This window comes from Haliotis rufescens, unplaced genomic scaffold, assembly GCF_023055435.1.
Source record: "Haliotis rufescens isolate VD_foot unplaced genomic scaffold, xgHalRufe1.0.p SCAF_9, whole genome shotgun sequence".
Lineage (NCBI taxonomy): Eukaryota > Metazoa > Mollusca > Gastropoda > Lepetellida > Haliotidae > Haliotis > Haliotis rufescens.
The window spans coordinates 46683276-46706636 of NW_025964383.1; the positions used below are offsets into that span (position 1 = coordinate 46683276).

A 23361-nucleotide genomic window follows, 5' to 3' on the forward strand; every position below is an offset into this window, starting at 1 on the left:
GTCTTGTCCCTCCTAGTTCACCGTCAGTTGTGTCACCCTGTCTTGTCCCTCTGTTTCAGCTAAGAACGGGACTAAGATAGACTATCAGCGGTACAACCTGTCCTCGGAGGGCACCGAGTACAGCTACATTCCCCACCTTGCAGGGGCGTACAGGATTGACGTCATGTGGGGCGACAGACACGTCAACGGTAAGCGTCGTCGCGTGGTTTACGGCATTACACGACACGTGATAAAATGTCATTCAACTACTTATGTAGAATTGCTGACATGCTCTTTTACTTTCAAATGAATAGTTGCCTGTAGGGAAAGACGTCACTGGCGCTTAAATGCATTTCGCTACACCCTCAACAAGGAACTTCAAATTGTACCGTTATGGAATTACCGAGTAAATATAAATCGTATGTGCACTTGTTCAAATATTAGTGTAATGTTCAGTGTATTTGTCTGGGCCACATTACGTAGCTGTGGATGTCATTCGAAATTTTTAAGTTTTAAAAACGTAATGGACCTTATCTAATCGATATGTACATAGCCTGTCGTTTCAGATGACACTATGAAAGGTTTAACCTAGCTGGAGAATTAGACCATCAAAATACATAATTTGTTACAGTGTTATTTTACGTACCTACGTTCTACGTCCTTTATTTGAGTGGTGATACTTAGGATACCGAAAGCAGGAGCTATCATCGTGAATCGGAGTCGCCATTTTTGTTTCCATATTGACGTGTAAATATCACGTGATTTTGATACGCGTTTTGATTGGCTGCGTGTGTACAACATGTCGCAACAAAATAGAGCAGGTCCTATGTCGTACAACAAACGTCCAACAAGTTTCCTTCGTCAAACATTGGCCAGACTTGCCTGTTCAGACGACGCAATATGTTGCATGCAATAAATTGGATACAACTAGTTGTACCGTGTGAATGCCCTTAAGACGGCGTTCGTGATTTTTTCTCTTAAGGGGAGCTGAAAACGATTAAGACATAAATGAAAATAACGTAAAAAACCTCGCTCGGTAAATACAAGAATTATGATACTAATTTCGTGAAATGAGTACAATACACGTGCTCCTACAATCGTCTCTGTGTATTGCCTGTGTGTTGTTAACATTATATAATATCAAGAGGTTTTAGTCGTAAGATTAATGGAAGATCTGAACGTTGATCTTATCCTGAGGTATGTGGGTCACCCTAATCTCGTCAAGGTCACGGCGAACTACTGAAGCGCTTGTTGGTTGACACTGTGTCTCGTTCAACACAAACCGTAAGCAGGAAATTACCGATAACGGCATGGTCGTGTGTTATCTGCGTCGTGTGTCCTGTGCTGTCAGTAAATCTCCTTCCCGCTATTAATCTGTTAAAGTGATAAAGCAATACTCCTGCAATACCACGACGTGAGGCACCAGAGATGGGCTTCACACATTGTACCCATTTGTTGAATCGAACCGGGTCTTCGGCGTGACGAGCGAACGCTTTAACCACTAGGCTACCCCACTACTTCTTGTACAGTGAACAATATACAGCAAGGTAACCTGCGCACGTGAATGGATCTGTTTCAAGGTAGCCCGTTCTTTCCTGGATTCACTGACCGCTCTGGCGTGACCTTGTTGGATGACCTTGAGGACCGCAAGGACGAACAGGACCGTATTGCCCTTGAATTCAACAAGGTCACGACCTTGGACTTCGACACAAGTAATGCAGGACCAGGTAAAATCTTTTTAATGGCCACCCGTAATAATTATTCAAGCACAATATTTTCTTGCGTGATAGATCAAATGATCTGGCATGAGTTACCTAATATGTATGCAGTGTCTCTTGGATTAAAGATGGTCAGCGTCATTAACTTTGACACTGATGATGCTGGAGCAGTGTTAAATTGTATACTTGTTATCTTTAAACAATGCCTTCTTGCTGAAAATGTTTATCAACCATTTTTTTCATTTCTCTTCAATTGAATTGTATTGTAAATAGCTATTCATCGATGGTGTTTTTGTTTTGTCAAAATAAAGTACATTAAACGTTCCGTTAGCTGAGCAAATGTGTTTAACCTACCGGGTACCTCTGTTAAGGTGTATGACGTTTTTATCCTACCGGTACCTCTGTAGAAGGTGTATGACGTGTTTATCCTACCGATACCTCTGTAGAAGGTGTATGACGTGTTTATCCTACCGGTACCTCTGTATAGGGAGTATGATGTGTTTATCCTACCGGTACCTCTGTATAGGGCGTATGACGTGTTTATCCTACCGGGTACCTCTGTATAGGGTGTAAGACGTGTTTATCCTCCCGGTACCTCTGTATAGGGAGTATGATGTGTTTATCCTCCCGGTACCTCTGTATAGGGCGTATGACGTGTTTATCCTACCGGGTACCTCTGTATAGGGAGTATGATGTGTTTATCCTACCGGGTACCTCTGTATAGGGAGTATGATGTGTTTATCCTCCCGGTACCTCTGTATAGGGCGTATGACGTGTTTATCCTACCGGTACCTCTGTATAGGGAGTATGATGTGTTTATCCTACCGGTACCTCTGTATAGGGAGTATGATGTGTTTATCCTACCGGTACCTCTGTATAGGGTGTAAGACGTGTTTATCCTACCGGTACCTCTGTATAGGGCGTATGACGTGTTTATCCTACCGGTACCTCTGTATAGGGAGTATGATGTGTTTATCCTACCGGTACCTCTGTATAGGGAGTATGATGTGTTTATCCTACCGGTACCTCTGTATAGGGTGTAAGACGTGTTTATCCTACCGGTACCTCTGTATAGGGTGTAAGACGTGTTTATCCTCCCGGTACCTCTGTATAGGGTGTAAGACGTGTTTATCCTCCCGGTACCTCTGTATAGGGTGTAAGACGTGTTTATCCTTCCGGTACCTCTGTATAGGGTGTAAGACGTGTTTATCCTACCGGTACCTCTGTATAGGGTGTAAGACGTGTTTATCCTCCCGGTACCTCTGTATAGGGTGTAAGACGTGTTTATCCTACCGGTACCTCTGTATAGGGTGTAAGACGTGTTTATCCTACCGGGTACCTCTGTATCGGGAGTATGACGTGTTTATCCTCCCGGTACCTCTGTATAGGGTGTAAGACGTGTTTATCCTACCGGTACCTCTGTATAGGGTGTAAGACGTGTTTATCCTACCGGTACCTCTGTATAGGGTGTAAGACGTGTTTATCCTACCGGTACCTCTGTATAGGGTGTAAGACGTGTTTATCCTACCGGTACCTCTGTATAGGGTGTAAGACGTGTTTATCCTACCGGTACCTCTGTATAGGGTGTAAGACGTGTTTATCCTACCGGTACCTCTGTATAGGGTGTAAGACGTGTTTATCCTACCGGTACCTCTGTATAGGGTGTAAGACGTGTTTATCCTACCGGGTACCTCTGTATAGGGAGTATGATGTGTTTATCCTACCGGTACCTCTGTATAGGGTGTAAGACGTGTTTATCCTCCCGGTACCTCTGTATAGGGTGTAAGACGTGTTTATCCTACCGGGTACCTCTGTATAGGGAGTATGATGTGTTTATCCTACCGGTACCTCTGTATAGGGAGTATGATGTGTTTATCCTACCGGTACCTCTGTATAGGGTGTATGACGTGTTTATCCTACCGGGTACCTCTGTATAGGGAGTATGATGTGTTTATCCTACCGGTACCTCTGTATAGGGAGTATGATGTGTTTATCCTCCCGGTACCTCTGTATAGGGTGTAAGACGTGTTTATCCTACCGGTACCTCTGTATAGGGTGTAAGACGTGTTTATCCTCCCGGTACCTCTGTATAGGGTGTAAGACGTGTTTATCCTACCGGTACCTCTGTATAGGGAGTATGATGTGTTTATCCTACCGGTACCTCTGTATAGGGTGTAAGACGTGTTTATCCTCCCGGTACCTCTGTATAGGGTGTAAGACGTGTTTATCCTACCGGGTACCTCTGTATAGGGAGTATGATGTGTTTATCCCAGCGGGCACCTCTGTATAGGACGTATAACGTATTTATCCTAGCGGGCAGCTCTCTATAGGGAGTATAACGTATTTATCCTAGCGGGCACCTCTGTATAGGGTGTAAGACGTGTTTATCCTACCGCGCATATCTGTAAAGAGAATATAACGTATTTATTCTACCGGGTACCCATGTAAAGAGAGTATAACGTGTTTATCCTAACGGGTACCCCTGTAAAGAGAGTATAACGTGTTTATCCTAACGGGTACCCCTGTAAAGAGAGTATAACGTGTTTATCCTAACGGGTACCCATGTAAAGAGAGTAAAACGTGTTTATTCTACCGGGTACCCCTGTAAAGAGAGTATAACGTGTTTATCCTTCCGCGCATATCTGTAAAGAGAGTATAACGTGTTTATTCTACCGGGTACCCATGTAAAGAGAGTATAACGTGTTTATCCTTCCGCGCATATCTGTAAAGAGAGTATAACGTGTTTATTCTACCGGGTACCCCTGTAAAGAGAGTATAACGTGTTTATCCTAACGGGTACCCATGTAAAGAGAGTATAACGTGTTTATCCTAACGGGTACCCCTGTAAAGAGAGTACAACGTGTTTATCCTAACGGGTACCCCTGTAAAGAGAGTATAACGTTTTTATCCTAACGGGTTCCCCCTTTAAAGAGAGTATAACGTGTTTATCCTAACGGGTACCCCTGTAAAGAGAGTATAACGTGTTTATCCTAACGGGTACCCCTGTAAAGAGAGTAAAACGTGTTAATTCTACCGGGTACCCCTGTAAAGAGAGTATAACGTGTTTATCCTAACGGGTACCCATGTAAAGAGAGTAAAACGTGTTTATTCTACCGGGTACCCCTGTAAAGAGAGTATAACGTGTTTATCCTAACGGGTACCCCTGTAAAGAGAGTATAACGTGTTTATCCTAACGGGTAACCCTGTAAAGAGAGTAAAACGTGTTTATTCTACCGGGTACCCCTGTAAAGAGAGTATAACGTGTTTATCCTAACGGGTACCCATGTAAAGAGAGTAAAACGTGTTTATTCTACCGGGTACCCCTGTAAAGAGAGTATAACGTGTTTATCCTAACGGGTACCCCTGTAAAGAGAGTATAACGTGTTTATCCTAACGGGTACCCCTGTAAAGAGAGTATAACGTGTTTATCCTAACGGGTACCCCTGTAAAGAGAGTATAACGTGTTTATCCAAACGGGTACCCATGTAAAGAGAGTATAACGTGTTTATCCTAACGGGTACCCATGTAAAGAGAGTATAACGTGTTTATCCTACCGGGTACCTCTGTACAGGACGTATGACGTGTGAGATCCTCGGACCCGTGGGGAAGATACCTGTTCACGTGAATCAGAAACAGGAAGAGTCAACAATTTCCTTCACAGCGAAACATGAAGGTAGGCCTTGTCTGGATCTTTACAGGGGTAAAATATTTTCATATATGCAATAAGTAGGGTGGTTGAGAGAGTCAGATGTGTTTCCTCCTCTGAGCTGCATTGTGCGTGCGTGCGTGCGTGCGTGCGTGCGTGCGTGCGTGCGTGGCTGCTTCTACTAGTTAGTTCGGACTAATGCCGATTTTATAGTGCCAGCCCACTGAGACACCATGCCCCAGTTTAACATGAATACCCCATTCGGACACAGTACACTGACTCTGATCCGACCAGTCCTTTTTTATTCTCCTGTATGCAGAGCACAAGGCAGGGTAACAACAAGCAGTTATATACGTGAAACACGTGAACACACAAGCACGGGTAATGTCACACCAATCGTAGTCATCAAGCCGAATCTGGCATTGGATCCCATGATGTGTTTTACAAACCTTTTCATTATCGTCTAACGTGTCTCATGATAGTTATTATTATTAGTAGTAGTAATATTATTATTGTTATTATTATCATCATCACCATCATCATCATCATCATCATCATCATCATCATCATCATCATTATTATTATTGCGAACAACTGTGTACACCAGCTATGTTCCATCTTAATACAATATATTGTCAATCTCATTCAAATCAAATCTTAATTCTCGCTGCCACTAAACACAGATCTGAGGACATCCCATTACGCATCACGTCAGACCGACCTTGCGCGAACTTTGACCGACCAATGGAATGACTGACATTAGCCAATCAGAAGGTAGCATTCTCGTGCTTTACGGCACTAATTTCAAATTGGCGACTTCGCTTCGAAACATATTTTGACAAATTCTCGAATACAAATACGAAACCTGAATGGTCCAGATTGTATGGATTCAAACGTTAAGCCCGTTACTATCGTTCGGAGTACCCCGTGTTTAGAAATCACATTCCGACTGTAACTTTCACTTTCATAAGCGACGCTCTGATTAGTCGGATGAAAGCCGTTCTGACGTGACCCCTAGTGGGATGTCCTCAGATCTTTGTTTAGCGGTAGCCAGAACTAAGATCTGATTTGAATGATATTGACAATACAATTATTTCAACCAAACATCCCACTTCAAGATACAGCACTGGGGTAATATACACTGTTCAATTGTTGGAAGGTGACCACTACATCCACATCTACTGGTCTGACGTGCCGCTGGAGTGGTCTCCCCTGCTGGCCTACTGCCCGGGGCCCACCCTGCCAGTCGACGTGACCAAGGTGAACGTCGTGGGGCACGGGGCGGAGTCGGCGAGGGCCACTGTACCTGCGGAGTTTGTCGTGGATGGGAAGAAGGCGGGACCTGGTCAGTGTCACTCGGTTACCTCCCTTACATCGCTGAGTGTAATGATGATCTCTGCCACATATACCTGCAGCTACAGAGTGTTAGAATATTAGAATGGTACATGGCACGTGTGTTTTGCAGGTGTGTGGTTCATGACACATGTGTGTTGCAGGTGTGTGGTTCATGATACGTGTGTGTGTTGCACGTGTGTGGTACATGACACATGTGTGTTGCAGGTGTATGGTACATGACACGTGTGTCTTGCAGGTGTGTGGTACATGACACATGTGTGATGCAGGTGTGAGTTGCAGGTGTGCGGTACATGACACGTGTGTGTTGCAGGTGTGTGGTGCATGACACGTGTGTGTTGCACGTGTGTGGTTCATGACACGTATATGTTGCAGGTGTGTGGTACATGACACGTATGTGTTGCAGGTGTGTGTTTCATGACACGTATATGTTGCAGGTGTGTGGTATATGACACGTGTGTTGCAGGTGTGTGGTACATGACACGTATGTGTTGCAGGTGCGTGGTACATGACACGTGTGTGTTGCAGGTGTGCGGTACATGCCACGTGTGTTTTGCAGGTGTGTGGTACATGACACGTATGCGTTGCAGGTGTGTGGTACATGACTCGTGCGTGTGTTGCGGGTGTGTGGTACATGACACGTGTGTGTGTTGTAGGTGTGTGGTACATGACACGTGTGTGTATGGCACGTGTGTTACATGACACGTGTGTGATGCAGGTGTGTGTTACATGACACGTGTGTGATGCAGGTTTGTGTTACATGACACGTGTTTGTGTAGCAGGTGTGTGGTACATGACACGTGTGTGTATGGCACGTGTGTTACATGACACATGTGTGTTGCAGGTGTGTGGTACATGACACGTGTGTGTTGCAGGTGTGTGGTATATTACACGTGTGTGTTGCGGGTGTGTGGTACATGACACGTGTGCGTTGCGGGTTTGTGGTACATGACACATGTGTGTTGCAGGTGTGCGGTACATGACACATGTGTGTTGCGGGTTTGTGGTACATGACACGTGTGCGTTGCGGGTTTGTGGTACATGACACATGTGTGTTGCAGGTGTGTGGTACATGACACGTGTGTTGCAGGTGTGTGGTACATAACACGTGTGTTGCAGATGTGAGGTACATGACACGTGTGTGTTTGCAGGTGTGTGGTACATGACACGTATGTGTTGCAGGTGTGTGGTACATGACACGTGTGTTTGCAGGTGTATGGCACATGACACGTATGTGTTGCAGGTGCGTGGTACATGACACGTGTGTGTTGCAGGTGTGCGTTACATGACACGTGTTTTGCAGGTGTGTTGTACATGACACTCGTTCGTTGCAGTAGTGTGGTACATGACTCGTGCGTGTGTTGCAGGTGTGTGGTACAGGACACGTGTGTGTGTTGCAGGTTTGTTAAATGACACGCGTGTGATGCAGGTGTGTGTTACATGACACGTGTGTGTGTGTTGCAGGTGTGTGGTACATGACACGTATGCGTTGCAGGTGTGTGGTACATGACTCGTGCGTGTGTTGCAGGTGTGTGTTACATGACACGTGTGTGTGTGTTGCAGGTTTGTTAAATGACACGTGTGTGATGCAGGTGTGTGTTACATGACACGTGTGTGTGTGTTGCAGGTGTGTGGTACATGACACGTATGCGTTGCAGGTGTGTGGTACATGACACGTGCGTGTGTTGCAGGTGTGTGTTACATGACACGTGTGTGTGTTGCAGGTTTGTTAAATGACACGTGTGTGATGCAGGTGTGTGTTACATGACACGTGTGTGTGTTGCAGGTGTGTGTTACATGACACGTGTGTGTGTTGCAGGTGTGTGGTATATGACACGTGTGTGTTGCAGGTGTGTGGTATATGACACGTGTGTGTTGCAGGTGTGTGGTACATGACACGTGCGTGTGTTGCAGGTGTGTGTTACATGACACGTGTGTGTGTTGCAGGTTTGTTAAATGACACGTGTGTGATGCAGGTGTGTGTTACATGACACGTGTGTGTGTTGCAGGTGTGTGGTACATGACACGTGTGTGTGTTGCAGGTGTGTGGTATGTGACACGTGTGTGTTGCAGGTGTGTGGTACATGACACATGTGTGTTGCAGGTGTGTGGTACATGACACGTGTGTGTTGCAGGTGTGTGGTATATTACACGTGTGTGTTGCAGGTGTGTGGTACATGACACGTGTGCGTTGCGGGTTTGTGGTACATGACACATGTGTGTTGCAGGTGTGTGGTACATGACACATGTGTGTTGCGGGTTTGTGGTACATGACACGTGTGCGTTGCGGGTTTGTGGTACATGACACATGTGTGTTGCAGGTGTGTGGTACATGACACGTGTGTTGCAGGTGTGTGGTACATAACACGTGTGTTGCAGATGTGAGGTACATGACACGTGTGTTTTTGCAGGTGTGTGGTACATGACACGTATGTGTTGCAGGTGTGTGGTACATGACACGTGTGTTTGCAGGTGTATGGCACATGACACGTATGTGTTGCAGGTGCGTGGTACATGACACGTGTGTGTTGCAGGTGTGCGGTACATGACACGTGTTTTGCAGGTGTGTTGTACATGACACTCGTGCGTTGCAGGTGTGTGGTACATGACTCGTGCGTGTGTTGCAGGTGTGTGGTACATGACACGTGAGTTTGTTGCAGGTGTGTTACATGACACGTGTGTGATGCAGGTGTGTGTTACATGACACGTGTGTGTGTGTTGCAGGTGTGTGGTACATGACACGTATGCGTTGCAGGTGTGTGGTACATGACACGTGCGTGTGTTGCAGGTGTGTGTTACATGACACGTGTGTGTGTTGCAGGTTTGTTAAATGACACGTGTGTGATGCAGGTGTGTGTTACATGACACGTGTGTTTGTGTTGCAGGTGTGTGTTACATGACACGTGTGTGTGTTGCAGGTGTGTGGTACATGACACGTGTGTTATGCAGGTGTGTGTTACATGATACGTTTGTGTTGCAGGTATGTGGTACATGACACGTGTGTGTTGCAGGTGTGTGCAGGGTGCGGATGCAGGGTGTCCGCGACAACCTGGAGGTGGAGATGAAACCCATCAAGTACGACCGATACAGATGTACCTACACATCGCCACTCCCAGGTAAAGTGATATCATGAACAACATACAATGTACGTGCGTCCTTAGTTTCAGTTACCTGTTTTCCTTAGTTAATCAGAAGAGTAAAATACAAAATGGTTGCTTTGAATCCTTAGAGATTACATTGTTACAGTGGAATAATCATTTAAATATAAATAATAACGTATGTGTTCTCTGAGCTTCTAATGCATAAATTAGATTACATCGTGTCAAGTCAATGTAATACACTCTCTACATCAGTTGTTGATAATGTTACGATACTTCAGTCGCCATTATTCTCTCAGGTGGTTTCCTGCTCTACGTGTATTGGTCAGATGACCTAGTGCCCGGATGTCCTTACAAGATCACAGTGACCCCGAAAGGAAACGTCAACAAGGTCAAGGTGACCGGGGAGGGTCTGCGAGGGGGAATAGCGGGACAAGTACTCACGTTTCTTGTCAACACAAAGGAAGCAGGTCCAGGTAAGTGAGGCCATCAGTAATACGGCTGTGTGATATTCAGCTGCTTCTACATCGACCCTCCATTAGCAGTTGCATGTGTGTGATGGCGCAAGATGTGGCTCGGGTGCACATCACAACGACTTTCAACAAGAAGGAGACGATGTCCCCATACACTAACTAGTTCCTAAACTCAACACTACTCCACATTAACAGAACGCACGATTCATTGTACATATATACTAAGTAATATAGTAAGTGTGCTTCATATAAACTTTAATAAAATAAATGTATTCTGAAATTACAGGGAAATAAACTAAAACTTCAAACTAAGAATTTATTTCACTTTATATCCAGCACGGTAACTTACCTTTGTGAGTATACATCCATAAAGGATGAAGCTAATATACTGGTAGTTTCTCATAATAATATATACTCGAGATAGTGTAAAAGTCTGAAATGTAATGTGTCATCGTCACTCACAGGGGAGATAACTGCAACGTGCACGGGAGTACGCACGGGTTTGAACTGTGACGTCAAGGACGACGGCGGGGGACTCTCTACAGTGAGGATGACACCTGTCGACGCCGAGAAACATCTGCTTCAGATCCGCTACGACGGGGAGACAGTGCCAGGTGGGTGTGGCGGAATAACAGAACGAGAGAAGTAGAAACAGAATTTATGCCATCACTTTGGTCACGAATGGACCAATATTGAAATATCAAAACACAATCAAGCAATTAAAACACTAGTTGATATTAAACACTGTAGATGGACTCACGTGCCAGAGTGAGGAGGACATAAGTTTTACACTGCTTTAACCCCCTGAATGGCGCCGCCTGTAGCGCGATAGTAGTGAGATGATGACATATAACAATATTTATAAATATGACAGCAGAGCTACAGATAAGTTGCGTATTTGCGTAAAATACCCCAAAAATATTCAAAACCCAATTACTTTCAATTCACTTGGGCACAGACACGCATGCATTAAATGAAAAACTCAAATTATTAAAGCAGCACGCGTAAATACCAAATGAAGCCTTTACAGCATGCGGACAACGGAGCTAATTTCCGAAACTCAACTACAGGCTATATTACTTTCCGAGACAAGCCTATATTTAGAACCGTTATATACATCCAAAACATTGTTTAATTTGTTTTGAAATCTCAAAATGTTTGCTCATTTTGAGAAAAAAACAAATAGCGTGATGAATTCATGAGTGAAAAAATATTGGTTACCCAATGAAAAATGTAATAACCCAATTAAAACAGAAACCTTCGAGTAAGAACTCTATTGCTTAAAAAGTTACCTGGGCGTTGAATATGATGACCGAAGAATCCATTAAAAAAAATAAACAAAGAGAACCACCATTCAACACTTGCAGGTAGTCCGTTTGTGCTCCGTGTTGGGGAGCCGCCGGACCCGTCCAAGGTGAAGGTCTTCGGTCCTGGTCTGGACGACGGCTTGATACAGATATACGAGAGCAAGTTCCTGGTGGACACCCATGGGGCGGGCGCCGGGCAGCTGGCTGTCAAGATCAAAGGCCCGAAAGGTAAACTCTTTCTTGTGTTTTGGTGTATGGGTATTGGTTTGTTCTTGTTTAACGCCGCACTCAGCAATATTCCAGTAATATATGACGGTGGTCTGCATACAATCGAGTTTGGACCAGACAGTCCAGTGATTGACAACATGAGCATCGATCAACGCAATTGAGATACGATGACATGCATCAACCAAGTCAGCGAGCCTTACCACCCGATCCCGTTAGTCGCCTCTTACGACAAGTATAGTCGCCTTTTAATTCAAGCATGGGTTGCTGAAGACTTGTTCTAACCCGGATCTTCGCCGGTCGTATTTGACGTAGTAAACGAGTAACTGCAAACAGCTAACAAACAGCACGGACAGATGGATCATATTTACCTTAGTCGCTTCGGGCGTTAAGGTGATCCGATGTGGTAAATTAAGGCTCATGTGAGATTAAAACATCCTGTTATTTTTCAAGAGACATTACAATATATATATATATATATATATATTTGTGTCCATTAGGGGCGGTCGGGTAGCCTAGTGGTTAAAGCGTTCGATATTGCTGGAATATTGCTAAAAGCGGCGTAAAATCCATACTCACTCACTCACTCTTGTCACCATTGCAGGAGGTTTCAAGGTCGACATGAGGCGGGAAGGTCAGAGTGACCGGAACATTCTGTGTCGGTATGACCCGACAGAACAAGGTCAGTACATCATCAGTGTCCGCTGGTCGGGGGAACATGTCCCCGGGAGTCCCTTCGAGGTCAACATATTTGAGTCACAAGACTCTTTCCGAGACTTCTTGCAACAACGAGGCAGAGATTTGGAAAATGAGGATCATCAGTGGCGGGAGGAAATATGAATTCGGCTCCAAACTGGACTTCCTGCCAAACTGTCCATCCTTGTCCACATATTGTTCACAGTAATTCCACACGAACTGGACGTAGCCAAGACAGATGTTATCAGTGTCACGTGACCAAGTAGTTAGTGTCTGTAACATATAGCAAATGATGCGCAATAGAGTCTTATTTATCTATTGCTTTCTAGAAGCTATTGCATCTAAAACGATTTTCACAGTAGCTTTAATCACCGTTGATCACATGTTGGGTTAACTTTATCAATATCCTAATTTCGTTGTATCCGATTTTGAAATGTCCAAGTTAAACATTTAGGGTGTCTGGATAAACCGGGTTCGTGGAATCAATTTTCTTTACAAAACAATCTCCGCGTCATCTTCTGTGTTGCGGATGGTGCTTGTTACATCATATCCATCCAGTTTAACCAAGTGCAATTTCCATGTGATCACGTGATGTCCATTTATCAATGTCCATATATTACACTCCTGATTGTATTATTTATGTCTTCAATGAACTGCTGAAACGTACCCAGCGGCGGGCCGTACATGAACAAAGTATGTAGGTTGTTGTGAATGTGAGACTTGTGCTATGATGATTATGATGGTGTATCCGCCACAATGTCGGGGTATCCCGCATACCACTGAGCAGGCCGGCGAGGTACTGGGTTTGGATTTCACCTTACTTTGCATCTTCTGGAGGCAAGGGACGTAACTGACTGTAAAAGTCAAGTTTCCATCCTTGCCGTACTGGGCTGGAATTTCTGGGCTCGATCGTAACGCCACCAGTGGCTATTACGAGTTATGTCCCTTCTATGTCCCTCCTATTGACCAATCAGCTTGAACCACTCATATCACTTGCATTTGCTTCAAAAAAATGGCGGCGCCCTGTCAAGACAATCTGATCGATAATCAAGATCTTTATCGTAATAAAACGGATCTATCTCGCGAAGTGCACCTAATCTCTTGGGCACCTTGATAAAAAACATAAAAAGGTTTGGAAAATATCTGTCGATGGTCAGTCGACGCACTTGTGCTCTGCAAATCCTGTAGCCGACCGAAATCTGCACGGCAGTCGTTATGTTGTTGCTGAACCGGATGTCGATTTCGTTACGCGCATTTGATTAGACTATATATAAACTCTATAGTTCAGTCAAAATGTAACTCCATAATTCTTCTCTAGTTCAGCCATGGTGGAATCTGGACTTTCATAGTCAGTTAACTCCCTTGCCTCGAGAAGATGCTTTCTCTATTGCAGGCGTAGTGCTTCATTGGTACATTATTATATTGTGAGACCTGTCGGTTGGTCCTGTGTGTAACTGTATGATCACATTTATCTGTTCAGCTGCTAGTAGTGGCCCTGAAAGTCCACAGGAAGTTTGGCTTGTCTTCCGTCTCTCTGTAGTTGGGACGTTCCCCTGCTGTGGAACCCGGCGGTGGATGTGTGTGTGTGTGTGTGTGTGTGTGTGTGTGCGCGTGCGTGCGTGTGTTTGTGTGATGTTCTGTGTAGAACAGAAGATAATTACGGGGCCAATAATGAGGTTCGGATGAATTATGGATGTGCACGTGTCCCGCTCATTTTCGACGTAAATCGAATTATTTTAAATAGTTGGGTCTGCATGTTCATCGTATTGAGAAACCCTCCTGAGGCCATCTGTCTTCTATGTGTGTACCTGTGATAATAAGCCCAACATAATAGATACCCTGGATCTGTATGAAGATATCGTCCACTGAAAATTGACGAATATCCATTGGTTTGCTAATCGTCTCCATTCTTAGTACAATCTGGCTTCCATGGCAATCATATTGAGAAAGCTATTTGCGTCATTGTCTCTCAATATATTCACATGATATAAATATCACGTGGATGTATATTGTAGATAGTATGAGTCTATTTACGCTAGTAGTTCATTTTATAGCCACTGAGTTCGTTCTTTGTCAGTATATAGCCAACCGATATACTATTTCCTTACTGAGAGTGACAATAAGCGATCAAACGGAACATGTATGCTTTTCCTAGGTGCTGTAAGGGCCATAGGCTATGACCACTTCCCGTTTACCATTCGCCTTTATGGGAACAGATGCGTGTATTATGATGTAGTGTAGCGGCCTAAACTGGGTTGTGTCCGTCCGCCATATTGTCCATCCGATCGACATACGTCCTGACATGCTGTCATCAGCAGCAGCAGTGTCCTCATATACCCTTGGTACTCAGCCTGTGTCCAACACGCCAGATGATGGCACATCAAAGATTGATCTGTGATAGCTTGGTGATTATACACTGTGAACACCAGTAAATCGTAATATCCTCTTCTGTGTGGTGTGGCTGAGATCACTGCTCATGCATATATCCGGGGCAATTCTATAATATCAATCACTTTTGTACGGATAGCAACAGTTACTTCCTATGTTCTTTGTACGACGTTTCAGAGCTACCTCTTGCTCCTTCATTAGGTGAATGCAGTCTTTGAAGGGCATTTAGAAGTTAGAAGAACATGAATACATGAAACGTTTTATGGAAAGTAACTTCTTATGTTCTTTGTACGACGTTTCAGGGCTACCTCCTGTTCCTTCATCCTAATATGCATCCACCTGATGAAGGAGTAAGAAGTAGCTCTGAAACGTCGTACAAAGAATATAAGAAGTTGCTATCCATAAAAAAGTGTCATATATTCATGTTCTCACAACTTCTAAATGCCTATCAAAGACTTCATCTCGTATGTAGTCTCTCAATCCTCAAAGACCAGTAATGCTACTTATCAACCGAATATTGAAATATAATCCTGAGGTGGTTAGCTGATGTTAGTATGACATAAGTGTCTGATTGGTGGTTCTCGGAATACTTCCTATTGCCAGACAGGTATGTAGCACTATACTAGGACCATTGGAAACAGCTTCCAGACTTGGTATGGGTAGGTGGCTGTTACTATGTAGAGGGGCAACACGATGGGGTAACCTGGCAACCCTTTCAAGTAGTAAAAGAACGCTTGTTTTGTCTTGAGGAAAAGCATTTGTAATGTAGGTCATCCTGGTAGTTAAAAATTTCCTATTGTTTTTTCAATGTCCAATTTTCCCACAAGACGCTAATTGCGACGTATAATCTAACCCCTGATCCAACATGGGCACCGACACATTCACATTCATGGCGACACAGAATGAACTGTATACCAGAGTGTACATATCTAAATTCGTGTATATTACAATATTCAGAAGGTAAACACTTGCGTTCATAGACCGACTGTTTGATATTCGGGATGGAATTTGTTTTAAAGAATAATTGGTTCAAGAAATATGGCATAGATGTCTAAAAGCGGCGCGATATAAACCTATTCCGTATCAGCCCCCGCATCAATAAGTCTAATTGTTGGTTCCTGAGATCCAAGGTATATTCAAGGGTTTCCTTCATTAGGCAGGGACCAGTCCCTTCGGTGAATGTCAAAATACCATCACAGGACAACTGTCTGGTTATTTAATCAGTGCGTGTAGTATTATGTTGTTATGCAGTTGTTATAATAAGCATAATAAACAACAAACAACAAACTTGTTTCATAATGTTTCATGGCAAAAATATTGTTCACATACATTGTATTAAAATGTTGCATAATAATGTTAAAACCAATATGACCTGTAGAAATCCTTGTTACATGCAATTATCAGAATAAAGTGATCATGAGTTACATTGTTACATGTGAAGTTACATGTTCGTTAAAACATAAATCGACGGGAGGGTACATTTCAGTAAATATCTGGGTCACCAACCAGTCATCATTTACCATGTGTATTTGGTTGTGAAACACCAGGAGGAAGACTTCAAGAAGCGACCCGACGGTAACGCAACGTCATTCCCTGACCTCATTCATTCTTCTTTTCAAGTTGTGCATCAATGAGTGAAGGACGTTCAACGACGTCGTCCTTCCCCGTGATCATTATAGTTAACGATGAATTTGATGAATGAATTAATGCATCGAGTAAACGATTATGCCATAGTATAAAACATGGATATTACACGTCCATTATTCAATTCTTGCACCAACGTTCTTTGCACCCTGTCGACTATGCATTTCCCAGCTGATCCGTGATAGGCAGAACAATGACTACAACATGTGCATCTGTGCAATAACGCCGCCATGTCTAATATGTACTACAGCCTTCAGCCTTGAGCGAAATCCACATAATATATTCATCCGGTTCCTGGGAAATGATTGCAACTTCTACATGTTCTTTAAATACACCGGTAGAACCTTTGATTTGATACGTGGAAGCTATTCTGAAATCGTTTAGTGGCAGTAAGATGCTGTATGTCAGAAATCACCTATATTCATCGCAAAACGTTACTTTGTAAGTGGAACATTCTACAAACCTGATATAAGTATAAGTGTCTGCATGGAAGACACCAAAGGTAAAGTTAAGTCAACAAACCGACTTTGCAGATTTTAATACTTTAGAGCATACTTAATCACAAATGCTTAACCAAAATTAAATTTGAAAAACATAAATAGCGTAAAACAGACGATAAAAACACGACATGCGAAATCGCGACCCAAACGAAAACTTCCGTCACTAGGGGATTCCCCTTAGTGGTTTTAAACGGGTTCCCGGTGTTTGAGGCGCTGCGCAGATTCAACCATCGGGCCGGCGCCCAGTCTGCATGGTTTACTTGGGTCCTATGTGTCCAGCACCTATTGTTATAGGGACAGATTCACCCGACCGTGGTGGTTGGTAAACACAATAGGGGATTAATGGGGCATCTTACATAGTACTTATTGATGAATATCTCACAAAACATAACGACATAAATAATTAGTGAACTATATCCACATTCACTCTAATGGGTGAACACTTTAAAATATACATCAATGAGTGAGTGAAATATTAATAATTTAGTATACGATTTGTGCTTTAAAAGTGATTACAGACAAGAAATAGTATTCCACTGTGACAAATGCGCAGGTTGGCGTACAGTTTAATCTCAATTCTAAGAGGACTTGACACATGTTTTTTGTTCCGAATACAAGTTCATGATTAAGACCGGATGTCGAACTTCCATTCATCGGAGGGTAGCCGACCACCATTTACACAAAAGACTTTGTCACGAAGCACAAGATATATCCCTGAGCAGTGAGTCGACGCCAACCAATCATCTCGAGGGGAGGCATGCACATATTCATTGAGATACCGCAAGTTGAGCAGCATAATACAGCGATCACAATCCAGTTAGTTTGACGCCACCCAAGAAGAAGTTGCGAAACCCAGACCACGCCCATGAGAGGGAGAAGCCCAGAAACCAGCTAACGATTATCACAAACAGGGGCCATTCCTATATTGAAACTGGAATTCCATGTGTTATTTGTTTGCGGTATTCATAAAGAAATTAAAAGAAACTAAATTGGTGAATTTCTTCATGAACCTCATACCATGCATACTATTATATCACATCCAATACGCCATACCTTTTTATAAAACGAGATTATTCATGCCGAGACCGAAACGCAGGTTAGACATAAATTAATCAACATCTCCGACGTCGCTAAAGAAATCAAATAAACCTTGACGTTTAACAAAAAGTTATTGAATTATCAGTCATTTCTCCCACGAGATGATAAGACGTGCACTCCATCAACAACTGGGCAGCATGTGTCAAGTTACACAATCAGGTGTATGCGGTGTCTAGCGACTAATGATAGTTTCAGATACGGCCATCTATTTCTCTACTTTTTTTCTGAAGTACTATTTCATCATATCGTATGACTAAAGGAGGATGGCTTCTGTATCAATATGAATAATTGTGTCAGTACCAAAACGTTTTATTGTTCAGTGTTCAAGAATCAATGCTCTGTGAAACCGTGTATACATTCAGTAACACTCAGTGAATCCAGGTATGCTATTGCACAGTTTCTCTACAGCTCACACGAGCTATGTATTGAGACAGATAATAGGTACACGTACCACGAGAACAGAAACTATGCAGAGTTTGTTATAAGAGACGGAATATTATTTCTTTGCTAGTCTGTAATTTGTTTGGAGACTTCCGCCAAATGTACTTGCTTAAGATATTTTACGTCTATAAATCACTGTTAAACTTATTATATTAATGTCTACTTCAAATGAAATAAACGAAAATTAGCTAGCTTCATTTACCATATGCAAAGAATGTTAGTGGCCTCAGGGTATTATGATCTGCACGCTCTACACACAGCGTTATAATGTATAACTGGACAGCTGGACACTGCAGTCGATAGTCCCAGGGACCTACGGCTTACATCTACACACAGCGTTATAATGTATAACTGGACAGCTGGACACTGCAGTCGATAGTCCCAGGGACCTACGGCTTACATCTACACAAAGCGTTATAATGTATAACTGGACAGCTGGACACTGCAGTCGATAGTCCCAGGGACCTACGGCTTACATCTACACACAGCGTTATAATGTATAACTGGACAGCTGGACACTGCAGTCGATAGTCCCAGGGACCTGCGGCTTACATCTACACAAAGCGTTATAATGAATAACTGGACAGCTGGACACTGCAGTCGATAGTCCCAGGGACCTACGGCCTATATCTGTACAGAAATATAATACAAGCACTTACACAATCAGGTGAATGCCAGTATCTGAGGACTAATTGCAGTTTTAGATAGGGCCATCTGATGTAAGAAGATGTCGTCATACCTTATGATTTGGCAGGATACATTAAAGTGAATTATTTTCATCGATAAATGTGTTGAAACTGTTTGGTTACTCGTGAGCAAAACAATTAGAATATATATTGTCGCGATCCATAGCCAACCGAGTCATAATGACCAATATTGACGCATAGCGGAGCTTTTGACCCGTCATTTGTAACAAGATAGGTTTCGTTTTGAACATGCCGCATTACGTCGTTCAGATATTGGACAGTATTTCCTATAGGTTTACAAGGTTACAAAGTTTACAGGTTACAACTGTCAAATAAGTGGCTAAATGTGCAACAAAATGTTGGACAATCCCTAACAGTGTCTGTTTTTCAATCCAATCTTGCACTTCTTACACCTTAAAATCGCAGAATTAATATTCTACATCTCTGCGTAATTGTAAAGTTAAAGTTATACCCCGGGCCGCGCGTCTGCAATTATCGCACAGCGTCATAACTATACACTACACACGTAACTATAATGTTAGTATACATACTACTGAACGTCAACATTGTGCACGTCACTTGAGTGTATACAATAATATTCCACAATACAGTGGGGAATAAATACTATCGTCATATTGATATTGATGACGGAGAACAAGGTGTCTCAGCCCTGAACACTGGATCACGCAATTACAAGACAAATATTAAATACATAGTGATATAGAATCACTGACATGAAATGTGATAGACGATTAAATGCAAGGTCAGCTGACAGGTCTGACAGTCCTCGGTGCTGAAGATGCAGAAGGCGATTCTATTCGTACAAAGCATGACAAGCGGGTACTCCTTGTGTGGGGATGAAGGTTGCTAGTCTAGTTATATCCCAGGTCCTAGTTATATCCCAGGTCCTTGTTCTATCCAAGGTCCTAGTTTTATCCCAGGTCCTAGTTATATCCTAAGTCCTAGTTATATCTAAGGTCCTTTTTATATCCAAGGTCCTAGTTATATCCTAGGTCCTAGTTATGTCCAAGGTCCTAGTTATATCCAAGATCCTAGCTATATCCTAGGTCCTAGTTATATCCCAGGTCCTGGTTAAAACATAGGTCCTAGCTATATCCAAGGTCCAAACTTCATGATAGGTCCTAGTTATATCCAAGGTCCTTGCTATATCCTAGGTCCTTGTTATATCCTAGGTCATATATCCTAGGTGCTAACTATATCATAGGTCGTACCTATATTATCCTAGGTATCGCTGTATCTAGGATGTAGCTCAACCCACGATGACATACACGTCGATGATAAATATATGCCGTTTCCGACCTTAAGTTCCATGTCAGTGAGAAACGTTGTCCACAGTCAAATATTACATTCTATTTAGGTGGGTGAAGTAATGTAATCAGCGATGTAATGTGATGTACAGTGGGTAGACAGTATGAGGGTATGATGGTATGATGGTATGATAGTATTGAACATCGGTCACGGCCCGCGTACTCGTCACAACAAAGCGTATTGGACATAGCACTACAAGTGTACTGTTGTGAGATATTCATATATACAGCACTACAAGTGTACTGTTGTGAGATATTTCATATATACAGCACTACAAGTGTACTGTTGTGAGATATTTCATATATACAGCACTACAAGTGTACTGTTGTGAGATATTTCATATATACAGCACTACAAGTGTACTGTTGTGAGATATTTCATATATACAGCACTACAAGTGTACTGTTGTGAGATATTTCATATATACAGCACTACAAGTGTACTGTTATGAGATATTTCATATATACAGCACTACAAGTGTACTGTTATGAGATATTTCATATATACAGCACTACATGTGTACTGATATGAGATATTTCATATATACAGCACTACAAGTGTACTGTTATGAGATATTTCATATATACAGCACTACAAGTGTACTGTTATGAGATATTTCATATATACAGCACTACAAGTGTACTGTTATGAGATATTTCATATATACCGCAGTACAAGTGTACTGTTGTGAGATATTTCATATATACAGCACTACAAGTGTACGGTTGTGAGATATTTCATATATACAGCACTACAAGTGGACTGTTATGAGATATTTCATATATACAGCACTACAAGTGTACTGTTATGAGATATTTCATATATACAGCACTACAAGTGTACTGTAATGAGATATTTCATATATACAACACTACAAGTGTACTGTTGTGAGATATTTCATATATACAGCACTACAAGTGTACTGTTGTGAGATATTTCATATATACAGCACTACAAGTGTACGGTTGTGAGATATTTCATATATACAGCACTACAAGTGTACTGTTGTGAGATATTTCATATATACAGCACTACAAGTGTACTGTTGTGAGATATTTCATATATACAGCACTACAAGTGGACTGTTATGAGATATTTCATATATACAGCACTACAAGTGAAATGTTATGAGATATTTCATATATACAGCACTACATGTGTACTGTAATGAGATATTTCATATATACAGCACTACAAGTGTACTGTTATGAGATACTTCATATATACAGCACTACAAGTGTACTTTAATGAGATATTTCATATATACAGCACTACAAGTGTACTGTTGTGAGATATTTCATATATACAGCACTACAAGTGTACTGTTATGAGATAGTTCATATATACAGCACTACAAGTGTACTGTAATGAGATATTTCATATATACAGCACTACAAGTGTACTGTTGTGAGATATTTCATATATATAGCATAGCAACCTGTTGCCGTGCCCAATATTTAAATAGTAGAACATAGTAGATTAGAATATTAAGCACACTGGCCAGATACATAGACATGGTAAAGACCGGATAAGACGAACTCAAATTGATCGTCATGTTTAGTTCGGCATAGCCGAAGTTACCTTTTATATGAAAATACATGTAACTTGATTACCACAATTAAAGACTAAACACCTGATTTGGTATAACCGAATGTTCGTTATTACCGACTTCGTATAACTCGATGTCAACTGCACATTCACTCGACATTATCATGAATATACATGTATATAGACATCATACTAGTAACATACAGGCTACGACGTATAGGTTTGTTAACTTTAAATGGAAGTATTATCAAAGAGAAGGAACTGATGTCAATGGTTACACAACGCTAAGAACATATTAGGAATGAACGTATGTATAGTCCGACGTGATGGCTTCTACTGCGCATGTCTATGATGACAGAGATAGTTATATACTGGTCGGTCATATGTCGGCCGAGACAGGCATGCATGCAGTGCTGAGGACTAACACTTGTGATGAAGCGTTGATATATGAAACTTTAAGCTGGAAGCCTGTAGTTAAATGAGTATTCGCCAGGCAACGCAACAATACTTTGAATCGGTTGATGTAAGTATTGGTCCACGTGACACATTCTTGACCTATCTAGCCAGCACATCCCCACGGTTGGGTATCCTGATGGCGTGGTAGGCGTGGCACTTCGAATGTCCTCGTAAGCCATTAATTATATAAATAAGTCAGGCACACACCCTTGTCTGTGCGGCAGCACTTTCCACGTCAGTTTGTAGGGCTGGTCAGATCAGGATTGTTCGCCTCGCAGCTGTGTTTCTCGTGCAGCTGTACGCCTGATGAAGCTGTGTGCGACACTAACAGGTACTTTCACCAGCTGGGGAACCTGCAAAGCCGTGCTTCTTCCGCATCTGTGTGTTCATCACCCAGCTGATGTAGGCCATGAGGATGTCGTCCATGTTGTGCCCCTGAAACATGGACGTCGTAGAATAGCCAAGTCTCACTGCAAGTCAACACTTTATAAATTAATAAAACCATATATATTAGAATGAGGAAATATTTGTTTGTTGTTTAACGCTGTACTCAGCACTATTCCAGCTATATGATGGAGGCCTGTAAATAAACGAGTCTGGACCAGACAATCCAGTGATTGACATCTCGATCCAGACAATTGGGATATGATGACATTCATCAACTAAGGCAGCGAGCCTGACCACCCGATCCCGTTACTTGCCTCAAACGACATACATGGCTTGCTGAAGATCTATTCTAACCCGGATATTCACAGGTTGAATGAGGAAATAAGAAA

General features: G+C 42.5%; 2 protein-coding genes across 6 annotated transcripts in view; one reads left to right on the forward strand and one right to left on the reverse strand.

The window, feature by feature from the left end:
- LOC124149971 (filamin-C-like) overlaps positions 1-16315 on the forward strand; it is a 53221-nt gene extending 36906 nt beyond the window's left edge. Inside the window, exons 13-21 of the mRNA XM_046521839.2 lie at positions 60-188; positions 1560-1706; positions 5269-5370; positions 6503-6688; positions 9708-9812; positions 10094-10270; positions 10732-10881; positions 11635-11802; positions 12404-16315. Coding sequence (XP_046377795.2) covers positions 60-188; positions 1560-1706; positions 5269-5370; positions 6503-6688; positions 9708-9812; positions 10094-10270; positions 10732-10881; positions 11635-11802; positions 12404-12639 — 1400 coding nt within the window. The 3' untranslated portion in view covers positions 12640-16315. The remainder of the gene's footprint in view (positions 1-59; positions 189-1559; positions 1707-5268; positions 5371-6502; positions 6689-9707; positions 9813-10093; positions 10271-10731; positions 10882-11634; positions 11803-12403) is intronic.
- Positions 16172-23361, reverse strand: part of LOC124149970 (myosin-VIIa-like) — a 72724-nt gene continuing 65534 nt past the window's right edge. For 3 of the 5 annotated variants that reach the window (XM_048390537.1, XM_048390536.1, XM_048390535.1), the window contains one exon: positions 16172-23020. In XM_048390537.1, the coding sequence (XP_048246494.1) occupies positions 22910-23020 (111 nt within the window). In that variant the 3' untranslated portion in view covers positions 16172-22909. The remainder of the gene's footprint in view (positions 23021-23361) is intronic. The other 2 variants (XR_007219564.1, XR_007219563.1) reach the window with 2 other exon arrangements.